The sequence below is a fragment of the Nilaparvata lugens genome, chromosome 7, assembly GCF_014356525.2.
Source record: "Nilaparvata lugens isolate BPH chromosome 7, ASM1435652v1, whole genome shotgun sequence".
In the NCBI taxonomy this organism is placed as follows: domain Eukaryota; kingdom Metazoa; phylum Arthropoda; class Insecta; order Hemiptera; family Delphacidae; genus Nilaparvata; species Nilaparvata lugens.
Window position 1 is genome coordinate 51,698,996 of NC_052510.1, and position 13,185 is coordinate 51,712,180.

Consider the following 13,185-nt stretch of genomic DNA (forward strand, 5'->3'; position numbering starts at 1 on the left):
TAGTTTGGAAAATACAGTTTTAGCGGAAAGAAGAGCCTCGTTAATTCCACTGATTAGTTTTTGATCCCCTACTTCCCTAGCGTAGGTCAATAACTGGAAAATTCTATTTAAAATATGCAAGATTAAAATATGCAATTGGGACAAAGTTACCTGGGATTGGGGTAACTTTGTCCCATCCATCAAAACCTTTCAAATTCAGTACCATATAGTAAGTGGATTAAAGTTACCCCATCCAAGATTCTTTCCAAGTATTCAATTTTAAAGTTTATTTGTTTTTTTACTTTAAAACTTTATGATTTGGACATAAAAAGTGGAAAAAGTGAAAAAATTTTTCAACTTGAAGAAAACCACACTTTATTGTTATAAAAGGAACTTGAAACATGTTAAATTGCTAAATAATATTGTATTTACTTGATTAACAAGTTATTTAACAAAATTATCCAGTTCTGGAACTGCGAACTGGTTCCTCTTCGAGGCAACTTTTGGTGGATTTATTTTCTCGCAAATGTCATCCCAGTCATACTCCATGCAGTCTTGCTTCTCAGGCCAGCGCCAGAATTTCAGTTTTTTCTCCATGCACTCAACCACTGGGCCATTATCAAGAATTTTTACTATTTTCCCAGGGTACTTTTGTCCATTGTAGACCACAATAACAAAGTTATCAATGGTGAAATCTTCTGCTTTCCATTCTTTTTTTTTTGTTTCAGCAGTAGGTTTGGCATTTTCTTCCTGGAGGTCTTCTAGGTCTGAAAATGTTTCACTCACTCCATCTGACTCTTAACACCATCTCCACATCATCTTCATCTGAAGAAGAATTATAAGACTGTTTAGGCTTCTTCTTGGGAACTCTTTGTTTCTTAGAATTTGAAGAGGTCTGCTTTGACGAAGAGGGTTTATTGATTGCTTCTGAAATAGCATCTTCTACATCCTTAACCGAAACACTCTTTCCTTGACTGCCAGGCTCATTTCCAAGCGTTTGACTCATGGGCCAAGTACTCTTTGAGTTGGACATGTCCCCCTGGCCAAGTAGTTTTTTCCCTAATTCTAGTATCCAAACACATCAATATAAGTAATAAAAGTGTTAATCACATGTTATTATTTCATTTTGACTGTTTTTCAGCTGAGATTCCAGATGGAATCACATGGCCCCACAGAGCAGGTCAAAATTCAAGAATAGAATTTCCAACTTTTTATGATTCCAATTATTGGAATCTCAGCTCATTTTTCAAAGTGGAATAACTGGATCAATAACGGTTCAGAATGCAAAAACAAATTTGAATAATAATGAGATTGTAATTTTGGAATAATTCAAATAAGTCATACAATTAGTGTGAAATCAAAAGTCAAAAATTGAAAAATTACAACCTAAAATTAGTGATAAAAGTTACATTTGGTTTTGAAATTCAATAAAAACACTACATATACAACACACAAAATTATTATGAATGAATTTATCCTAGTTATTTAGAAAATATTTCAAAATTTCACATTATGGACCTAACTAAAATTAGTGACAAAAGTTACACATACTTTGAAATTCAATAAAAACACTATATATACATCACACAAAATTATTAGGAATGAATTTATCCTAACTTAGTTACTTGGAAAATATTTCAAAATTTCACTTCATGGACCTAATTAAAATTAGTGATAAAAGTTACATATACTTTGAAATTCAATAAAAACACTATATCTACATCACACAAAATTATTAGGAATGAATTCATCCTAGTTACTTGGAAAATATCTCAAAATTTCACTTTATGGACCTCAAAGAAGCAAGGATTACAAAATCGAATTTTGCACTCCTTGCACTGGTTTCGTGTTTGGGTCGAATGGCTCTGTGCATATTTTCTGCCATACTTGGCACTACATGTCTTGTAGCACCTAGTGCATCTACCTTTGGAACATTTCTCCAGAATGTGACTTGAATGAGTTGAAATTTGAGGTTGAATTTGGGAAGTTACATGTGTTAGGAAAAGTGCAAGAGACTGCCTGAAACTGGTTATTGAGATATTTTTTTGTGTTACGGATTTGAACAAGGTGTGTGCATTCACTATAGAAATGTTGCAAATCAAATCAAATGCTACCTTTCGATACCACTTGATGGATCTCCTCAGTGGAGAATTATAGGAAGCCAATTGATCTGAAAGATCAATGGCAGACTTTGCAGCATTATAGCTTATTACTACATTGGGCTTGCGTTTTAGCCTATCATGACCCCTGGGGACTTCTGAGCACTCTGAATTATCAATGGTACTCAGCATCAGTAAATCCCTTCTATCCCTCCATTTTAAAACAAAAATATTTGATGAACTTTTCTGTGCAACCACTTCACCCTTTCTCAACTTTTTTGTTACAAGGTCCTTGGGATTCAGTTTTCGGTTTGCATGGAGAGTCCCTACAAGGTGAGTCTGTTGGGCATTCAATCTGTGTGCCAGATCAACACTGGTATACCAATTGTCAGTATACATAGTCCTACCAAAATTGAGGAAAGGTTCTGCTAGTTCTAAAACTACTTTAGTAGCGACATTGACATTCTCAGACCGCTCCTTCCCAGCATAAATTTTTATCGCTAAAGTGTAGCTTTTTGGCACACAAAGTTTGAATAATTTTATCCCATAACGATCCCTTTTGTTTTTGATGAATTGTTTGAATACTAATCTACCTGTATAGGGTACAATAGATTCGTCCACTACCAAAATTTTCTCAGGAATTACATACATTTTGTATTTGAATACCAATATATCTAATAGATTCTGAATTTTATGAAGTCTGTCTCCATCAACATTCTGTGTATTATCAGCAAAGTGTATAGTCTGCAGTAACAACTCAAATCGATTACGAGACATTACTTTTGGAATATTGTTCTCAAAGATGAAAGACTTATTCCAATAGTCTCCAATGGATGGAAGTTTTACAAGTCCCATCCAGATCACAATCCCAAAAAAACGTTTCACTTCTTTGAGATCTGTTAGCACCCATGCACTTGATCTTGAATGTTTTGTCAGTTCTTTGGCTGCAATTTTTTGTTCAGCGAATAGATTTGTTTGTTTTACAATTAACTCTAACACTTCATCGTCAAAAAACAAATTGAAAAAATCAAGGGGGTTACCTTCAGACAATGTGTCATAGAGGTCTGGATTTATTCTCACATCAATATTGTCCTTATTATATGGGAAATCATTACGATTACTATCATCTGGACCCCAGGTTATTGCACCAATGTCATCTCCATCATCACTAGCCTGATCTTGAACATTTGGTCTATCATTGCTGTCTTCATTCTCACTTTCATGAGGTTGATTAGTAACACGATCACGATTTTGAATATTGGGCACTTCATTGTCATCAGAACTTTCACTTTCAAATACTGTAACATAGTCTGGATCTCTATCAGAATCGTCGAAATCCGAGAGCTCTGATAAGTCAGAGCCCATCAAAGTTTCCAGCAGTTCTATTTCATCCATGGCTGGCCTAAATTCACAATAACATAACCACTAAACACTAAATACTTATTCAATAAAAGTATTTTACAATATTTTTCAATATATCACTCAATAAACTTCCATGAACTCAACACTGAACTTCCAAAAATAACATTTTTACTATCCAGCTGACCAACTATCCATATTACTTTTTTCTCTAGCTAAATGCTTTTCTGTAGGCTATGTTCATAGCTCAGTGGATTTTTCAATCAAAGTCAGCTGTGAACAAGTTTGATGCAGTGTAGCCAACAGAGAAACTATTTTTCATGACAGAATAATTAATAATCAATGAATAATCATAAGAATCAATGTAATTAATACTATTATAAGAAATTATGTATATTTTGAATATCTTTTCTATGTTTCGACTTAAAGCAATGCTAAAGGTAGCAGATGAAAGACGAGAGAAAATGCTACAAATTGTGATGTACAAAAGTGTTGTAGAGTGATTCCATTCGGATACACATGACTTAGAAAAAAGTACTACATGAGTATCCGACTGGAATCTCATGGCTTGGAAGGCAGGAATGATGTGCTTCCAAGTGGAATCTCAAAACCAAACAGGCCATACACTGTGTGATTCCACATGGAATCTCATGGCAGTCAGAGTTGATGATGGGATGCGCATGTGAAAGTGAGGTCATCGGATTGTTGGAGTCTTGGAATGTAGCATAATCTCATTGTTTCTGGATCAGTGTTGTATGCCGACGATATAAGTATCATGGTGAAAAGTAAAAATCAACAAAAAATGAAGAATGATTGTGAGATTGCTCTCGAAAATGGCGTGTTTTTAGGTTAGGATGACTCATTTCCACATTCCACAGTTTGCAATAATTTACAGGCAGGTTTCGACCTGAAATTTGTCAATTGAAAGGTGATGGGTGATGTTGGCTATTTGAATAATTTTAAAACCACAAACTCTCCAATAAATATTGGCATTTGTAATGATTTATGACAAAAATGAGTGCCAAGAATAAAAGTGGAAATAACCGTGTAAAAAATGAGGAAAATTTTATCATACCAACTAAAAAAAAAAAGAAGAAAAGATTGCTGATCAGAATAATGTGCCATCAAAATATAAAGTGGAGATGACAACACTCTACTTGACGGATGAGTCTAAAAAGCTGATAGAACATGCTCTAAAACTTATTCATGGAAACAACTATTCCCTGAAAGAGTTATCATCTTACAAGGAAAAACTATCTGTGTATGTTGTTTTGTTTATCATTTATATGAATGATCTGCCTGCTCATCTCGTTCCTTCTGAATCAGTGTTGTATGCCGATGATATAAGTATCATGGTGAAAGGTAAAAATCAACAAAACATGAAGAATGATTGTGAGATTGCTCTCGAAAAACTATCTGTGTATGTTTTTGTTTTGTTTATCATTTATATGAATGACCTGCCTGCTCATCTCATTCCTTCTGAATCAGTGTTGTATGCCGACGATATTAAGTATCATGGTGAAAAGTAAAAATCAACAAAAAATGAAGAATGATTGTGAGATTGCTCTTGAAAAACTATCTGTGTATGTTGTTGTTTTTACTTATGATCACTCACTGTTTGGGAAGAACCTGTTATTGGAATTAAATCATGAAATTCATAAAGATACTGAATCAATTAACATAAAGTTTGCTGAAAATTGAAAGGGTCTTACAATAATTATAAACTATTTAATATTCCTAGCAAAATAACATAAAATACAGAGATACTATAATGTGAACAAGTTATCTATAAAAATCATGTAGGAATTTAATAAGTCTCAATCCATTGATAACTTCAAACCAATGATCCTAAACTTTGAATGGAGAGAAAGTGGGAAAATATATTATTGTATCTAAAATTACTTGGAATATAAGTTTACTGGAAAAAAATTAATAAAGCTATAAATCTAAACTACACTGGATTCCAAGTTCAATAAAGAAAATTATTGTCCAATTAAAAGAATTATATGAGAAATCCAACAAAATTAAAACAACACAAATCCACTAGAAACCTGAAATTGAAAGATTATGATTAAAATTACAGATTTTACAAATTAAACAAGAGAATCACCATTGCCAAATCATATATAAAAACAGAGTTCATGATGATGAATAGGCGTTGTCCTGTCACTCTTCTTTGCAATTGCTTAGCTAGCTTTTGAAGGTTGAAGGAGGCCAGGGGGTGAAATTCTTCCTCTTCTTGATCCGTCACCATGAAGAAGGTCGAGGGGGGGTTGATTCAGGGCTGTGGGGGTGTTCCTTTTCCTTTCGGCCGTCTTGGTGATGGTGGAGGGAGGTAGGTTCCTCTCGCACTGCCAGAATCTTGATGGACAAGGACGTCCTGCTCGGGCAATTGTGTGAGGGGCAAGGGAGGGAATTTTCTTCGCCGTCGTCGTTAGAGAGGGACTAGGGGGGGATATTTCCTTCCGCTCCTCCTGCACTGCCGTACATGTTGGTCAAGGGGAATAGAAGATTCCTCGATCTCCGTCGTTTGGTTAGGGGGGAGGGAGGGAATTTTCTTCCAGTGACGTCTGACGGTTGTATTGACAGGGGGGGGGTTCCTCCTCTAGGTCACGGCTCCGCTCCTGGTGACGTACCTCCGCCATTTGTGACGTACCGGACAGTAAGTGTTTACAATTGCATTACGTTAGAAGAGAACAATTAATATGTATCACCATTTGTAACCAAGTTATAATTTTTTGTAAATATTTGGGGCTCCACCACTTCCCAGATGGGAAGAAGAGTTACAAAGGAGATACATAGCTGAAGATGGTAGAGCAGATATTTTAAAGAAATAAAAAGAAATTATTCTAAGAAATACAAATTTTATTGGTTCACAATATTTTAAAAAGAAATAATTTGAAATGTATAAGTTGAAAGTTATATAATTTAGGCTATGAAGAAAAGGAAAACAGATTATTATCGAACAAGTCTCAATTATCTTATTTAAAAATGAGTTTCTATTTATTTCAATTTGATTAATTTTTGAAAACTATTTAGGTACAGTATTTAATATTTTGTGGATTTTCCTCTTGGTTTGAATTCTCTACATTTTATTTATTGTTTTTAAATTTCTATAAAAAAGAAAAACAACATGACATTATAACTAATAAAATGATGAATAATTAATTGAGTACGATACCAATCCCCTATATGATGACCATCTCGTCAGCTTGGCTGGAAGGTGAGGTCTAGAGGAAGGTCCAGGTCAGAGTCTTTGAGTGTTCGGAGGAGCGGCACAAAAAAGACTCATTCGAAAAAGTGGGAAAATCTAATATGAAAATGCCGGCTGGTGGGGAGACTGGAAAGTTCCACCACTCTGAAGCTCTGCGATTTTTCATTCAGTCAGCGCAATTTGGCTTTCTAGTGATCCTGATTTTACTATTGAAAATTAAAAAGGGAAATAAATTAAAAATGTGATGTGCTTGAGGAGCTGTCAAAACCCATGGTTTATGACATCTACTCTTCCTTTGCTTTGACAGCCGACTCTGGCTGTCCATTCTGGTTGATTTGTACAACTTCTAGTATAAAGTTTTTATACAAAGTTTAGATTATTCGAAGCAAACATATAAAGTATTAGATGCACAAAATACATCAAATAATTAATTAGATAATGAAAATTTCTAAGAATTGGACTCTTGAATTATGATTGAGACTATATATGTCATACTTGATAAATTACGTTATTCCTCGTACTTTCAATATTAAACAATTTTCCAAGCAAATTCATTCAGTAGAAGTTACACCTTCAAACGAAAAATTCAAACGCTATGAGATAATTACTTCAAAATTAATCATTCATATACATTAATAATTCGAAAGTATTATGGAATTCCTATAGCCTAATAAAATGTCATAGATTGTTATCTATATACTACTTAAGGGGAGTCGAACATCCTATCTTACTCCATGTTAACATTTTGTACCTTTTCTCTGTTACCATTAAACATAGAGACTTGATTTTTTTTTTATTTGAAAGATCCATTTTTCTTCTATAATTTAAATGTGTGACATTTTCATGTGATTGAATTTGTATTTTTCACAATTTTTTTCCTGAATGATGATTTTTTCCAAATAAATTTACACCTAAATATATATTTATTTTATTCTGTATGGAAATATTGAAAAATCCTACATTCAGTTTGCAATCCTAGTGATACTGAATCTTTTAAAAAAAAAATCAAGTGTTTATCTTAAATAGAAGCTGAGAAAAGGTACATTAAAGTTGAAAATTTTTAATTTGCGGGGAAAACAGAGAAATGTGTGCAAGTGTTTTTGAAAGTAACAAAACTTGTAAAACTCACATTCAGTAGCCTCCAGCACTGTAACTTGGAGCTTCAGGATCCTCTGCCTCTTGATATTGGTCTTCCAGCCTTCTCCTTGATAGAATTCTTTTCTGTCTAATTTTTTTTTCAATGTCATTGAATTTCCTCTTCGTCGAGCTTCCTCATGGCATCCATCATGTGACTTCCAGGGATGAATTTCATTTCTTCAAACAGCTGTATTTTGTTCTTGTTCCCATCATTGAATCTTGTAATAGCCTCATATACACCAAAATGTAAACTTTCAATCCCTACAAAAACCCGTTTAGGCAAAACAGTCCATATAACATTATTCAGGCTCTCATTTGGATTTTGTGTCTTTCCTCGAATACACTTTTCTAGCAGCTTCTTATCTGATAGGTCCCTGAATATGTACTTGATCTCATTCATGATAATTGTTGGTAAATGAAAGTGACAATTATGGTCATAAAAAGTTCCTTCCTTCTGAGCTTTTCTAAATTTACACCATGTATCATCTGTATCAGGGCATAGTTGATGCTTGGGTTCTTCATTACTAGATGATACATGGAAATAAAGTGCCCACACTGCTTGATGCATGGCACTTACACTTTCAACATTTCTTTTGATGGCAAGTCCATAATAAATTTGAATTTTCTGAATAGCAGTATCAGTCAGTCTATTTTTTCCACCAAGTGTCTTGCCATCAGATAGCTTTCGATGTTGAGCCTTCAAATTTCTCAGTCTGGTGCCCATTCTCTTCTCCACATGCCCAATGCATTCAAGCTTTTTTATTTCAATATTTGGACCATAGGGCTGAGCATTACAAACAGCCTGAAATGCCTTGGAGTCGCCATCTCCCAGGTAATCAATATATCTGACATTATACTGATTCTGAGATCTCTGAAACATCTCTAATGCCCCAGCAACTTTCATACCTCCAGAAGTCCCAATATAATTGGCTTTGCATTCATCCAAATGGATATTATTGCTCTTCTGTGGACATAGACAATACTTTGATAATACAGATATGTCAATCACTTTACCTGTCTCAACAGATGTCATGGACACAATCCCATTCAATGAAGTGTGACCTCTCCTCTGCCATGATCCATCTATTGCAACACACAAATCTCTACTACTGGTCCTGTCAACTGCTTCTTCAACAGCATCTTTCATTGACTTCTTGCACACACTGCTCATCACAGAGCCTAAATGTAACTCATATTCGTGGTATCGGCCTGGGGGAGGAGGAAGATTCATGATTCCACATAGAGTCTTTGCTGATGTTTGACCTCTTCCAATACATCTAAGTCCATATACTAACCTAGCATTTATATCATAAATATTCTTCTGGGAATCATTTTCACCCTGTATCACTGATTTATTACTGTTTACCATGTCAGCACTAGCAGAACAAGATGGGCAAAATATTTTTATTTTGCAAGCTAAACCTGAGATTGTCTCTGACGAAATAATAAGGTTATGTTTACAAAAACGGCATACACCTATTGTCTGTAGTGTATTACTAAATTGTTTCAAATCAATAATACAGTATCTAAAATCACTGTCATTTTCATATCCCACAAACTTATCACTGAGTTTCGTGTAGGAAGATGAATGTTTTGATGGCTCAGCTTGAGCAAGAACCTCTGATCTTGAAGAATTGTTTGTGGATGATGTACTAGATCTGTAATTGAACCCACCTCTTCTTTTCTTGAAAACCTTTCCCTCACATCTAGGCATTTTCACTAATACTTATAATAAATATACTGATGAAAAATACTGATATTCAGAATAAAATTTTGCAAACACTACAATATGCAATAATTTCACATTTTCACAACACAAACATAACCAAAATCCCAAACCAGCTGGTTTGTCTACGAAAAGAATACAGTACCAACATCACAAGCTTGAAAAGAGTGAATCATATTATGTACTTTCAATAATAAATTACAAATCATTGAAGAAATTTATTCCGGAGAACGTCCTGCTGCCATGAATACCTACTCAAACTTATAAGAGCATATTTTGACGCATGTAATAGTTTTTTTAAAAAAATATTAAAAATACTTCCCATCGTCATAGAGATGAGATCCAGGTATCATTGAAAAGCGGGAATTTCAAACTATCATATGAACTCAAAAACAAAAAATTGATATTTTTTCAAAAATTTCATGTTTAACTCCCCTTAAGATGGAAACCAACTACAAAATCAAAATTATTATAATTAAATTCTAAAAATTAATAGCATAAAAGTTCTTAGTCAAAGAAAAATTGAATCACTATGATATAATTACCTCAAATCATAGAACTACAATATTATTATATACATTATTTCAAGTAAAATAACCATTGAGTACATTCAATACTCGACAACTCAGTGAGTGCATTACTATACTCATTGAATTCAATTCTACTCAATACCGTATTGTTGCAGCATAATTCAATAGGTTTTCTATTTCTATTCTTCATTTTATCTTATTCTGTATATGCAATACAGTATTATTCCATTATTTTTCTCATTATAACTTCAATAGACATACTATGATAATATACTTCTTTACTTCAATAGACATTTTTTTCCAAATATACAGTACATCAAAAGAAAGAACACAAAATATTAAATCATGAAACAATGCTCTTGACATACAAAACACTTTAAAATAAGAAATTCTACTTTTATAACACATCATTAGGCCTATGTATGAACACATTCAAATTAAAAAAATTTAGACTAACTTATGTATAGACCTACTGTATTATAATTTTCTGTCATTCAACTCTTATATTTATCTGTTCATTATGATCTTTTCAATCTCTTTCTTTTTTACATTTCGTGCAGAGTTATAGTAGGTCGTGCCATCGCTTGAATACGTATAGCCATTGCATAAATTTTCCACAAGGCTATTAGGGCCAACAGTGTGAGCAAGCTCAACCAAACAAAAATGAAATATTTAATGAAAGATGCAGAATCTAACACATCTTGCCATGAGGAAGGCAACTCTACTTTCTCGAAAGTATCTGTTGAAAAGTGATTGTGGATAAATAACGTTGGAATACTCATGTGCCATCATTGAAAATATCTGAAAAATTTGCAAAATTGGTGTTTTGAAGCTGTTTGAAAGGATCTATTTTAATTGATTTTACCTTGAGCCAATGGAGAGGAAGGAAATGATTGAGGATTGGTAAGGTAGATGTTCTTGAATCACAAGGAAAGGTAGTGCGAATCAGAGTCGTACTTTCCGTTTGTAGGGAGCAATGACAGGGCAGCATAATGTGTGTTGTCCCCGGTAAATCTGTTTGAAGTTCTTGTTGAACAGTGCCATTGGAAAGAATCTTTGTATTAGGTCGGATGCTCGAGATGTAGAAACTTGTTGGATTCTCTTCAACAATTAAAGTGGTGTTTTTATCAATTTCGCAAGTAAATTGACAAAATTTTTGAAGTTTGCTCAGAGTTGATGATGATATCAGATGGGATGCGCATGTGGAAGTGAGGTCATCAGATTGTTGGAGTCTTGGAATGTAGCATAATCTCGTTGTTTCTGGATCAGTGTTGTATGCCGACGATATAAGTATCATGGTGAAAAGTAAAAATCAACAAAAAATGAAGAATGATTGTGAGATTGCTCTCGAAAATGGCATGTTTTTAGGTTAGGATGACTCATTTCCACATTCCACAGTTTGCAATAATTTACAGGCAGGTTTCAACCTGAAATTTGTCAATTGAAAGGTGATGGGTGATGTTGGCTATTTGAATAATTTTAAAACCACAAACTCTCTAATAAATATTGGCATTTGTAACGATTTATGACAAAAATGAGTGCCAAGAATAAAAGTGGAAATAACCGTGTAAAAAATGAGGAAAATTTTATCATACCAACTAAAAAAAAAGAAGAAAAGATTGCTGATCAGAATAATGTGCCATCAAAATATAAAGTGGAGATGACAACACTGTACTTGATGGAAGAGTCTAAAAAGCTGATAGAACATGCTCTAAAACTTATTCATGGAAACAACTATTCCCTGAAAGAGTTATCATCTTACAAGGAAAAACTATCTGTGTATGTTGTTTTGTTTATCATTTATATGAATGATATGCCTGCTCATCTCTTTCCTTCTGAATCAGTAAAATGAATTAGTAAAATCCTCTCACGTAAAATGGGGTGAATAGCAACAGTTTTCACATTTCTCACCAATACAGCCACTTTGTTTGATGTTAGAAAAATGATTTTAATATCTTAAAAGTTCGGTCTTATACTCTTTTATAATTTGGATTTCCCAAAAAAAGACCTGTATCATAAATTAAAAAAGTAAAAATAAAGATATGTCTGTTGCGATTCACCTCTCAAATTGGGGTGAATAGCAACACTCATAAGAATTCACTGTTTTTCATGTTTGAAACGACACGGGGTGAATAAAAACACACAGTATTCGTTCAATATTGTATTTAAGAGAAAATAAAAAATCAATATGAAGTTAAATTACATTTTTTTTGGAATTGTAAGTCGTAGAAAATCTTGTAATCGTCGAAATCACATGGATTAATATGAAGATAACCCTTCCAGATCATCTTCAAATGTTATTTGATCCTTGAACCTTGTGGATGAGCAGAGTTTTGGTTCCTGGATCCTTCGAATAACGTCATCCGGAGCTTTGAAAAGGGCTTCCTCATCCGTTTCAGAAAATTTCAATCCATGAGTGGATTTCTTATAAAATCTTCCAATATATCCCTCTTTATCGAATTCAATTACCCTAACCACATACAAACGAAATGAGTTTATAGTCTTCTCCATCACTTTTATAACAGCATAATCCCCAAGAGAAAATTTTGAGAGATCTTTTTCATTGGATGATTTTTCTTGCAAATCTCCCTCGGAGGATTCTGACTCAGTTTCTTCTGTAGATGTCTCTTCTGTAGATGTCTCTTCTGTAGATGACTCTGATTGCTCGTCATGCTTCCTTCCTTTTTTCTGTCCTTTTCTACTGTTTTCACGTCCTGCTGAAGAATTATCATCGCCAGCAGGTATCTCAGGTTGAAAATCAGCGACATCAATGCTCTTTCCGGGTTGAACTGCCACTTTGACTCTTTTCTTTTTTGTTGTAGGTGCGTCCGATGTTCTTAGTTTTTCCATGTAGTTCTTGAAGGTCGCATCCATGGTCTCTGCAGCAGCTTCATTACCTGTACCTTCCACATCCATAGAGCCCCTAGATGAGGGCAGCATCTCGAGTACTTTCTCCCTTTTCAGAGGAACAATGCCACATTTCTTGAAGCCTGCAATAACATTATCTTCTTTGAGTGACCCATACAGCTCTTTCAGAAGGGGTGGAAATCGATCCTTCTGCAACGAAGACTCTGCTCTCCCTGGGCCTTGTTTCCACTTGAAGAGAATGGATCGCCAAGTTTGTTTTAGGGGATGGAAAAA

The 13,185-nt window shown here is 34.1% G+C and overlaps 1 protein-coding gene across 1 annotated transcript; it reads right to left on the reverse strand.

Annotated features, from left to right (window-relative positions):
- Window positions 1-423: 423 nt before the first annotated feature.
- LOC120352220 (otolith matrix protein OMM-64-like) lies at window positions 424-12,984 on the reverse strand. Its single transcript, XM_039431969.1, has 3 exons — window positions 12,650-12,984; window positions 3,119-3,480; window positions 424-746 (listed from the first exon to the last, which is right to left on the reverse strand). Exons 1-3 carry the CDS (start codon window positions 12,982-12,984, stop codon window positions 424-426), a joined length of 1,020 nt encoding a protein of 339 aa, XP_039287903.1.
- Window positions 12,985-13,185: the final 201 nt, after the last annotated feature.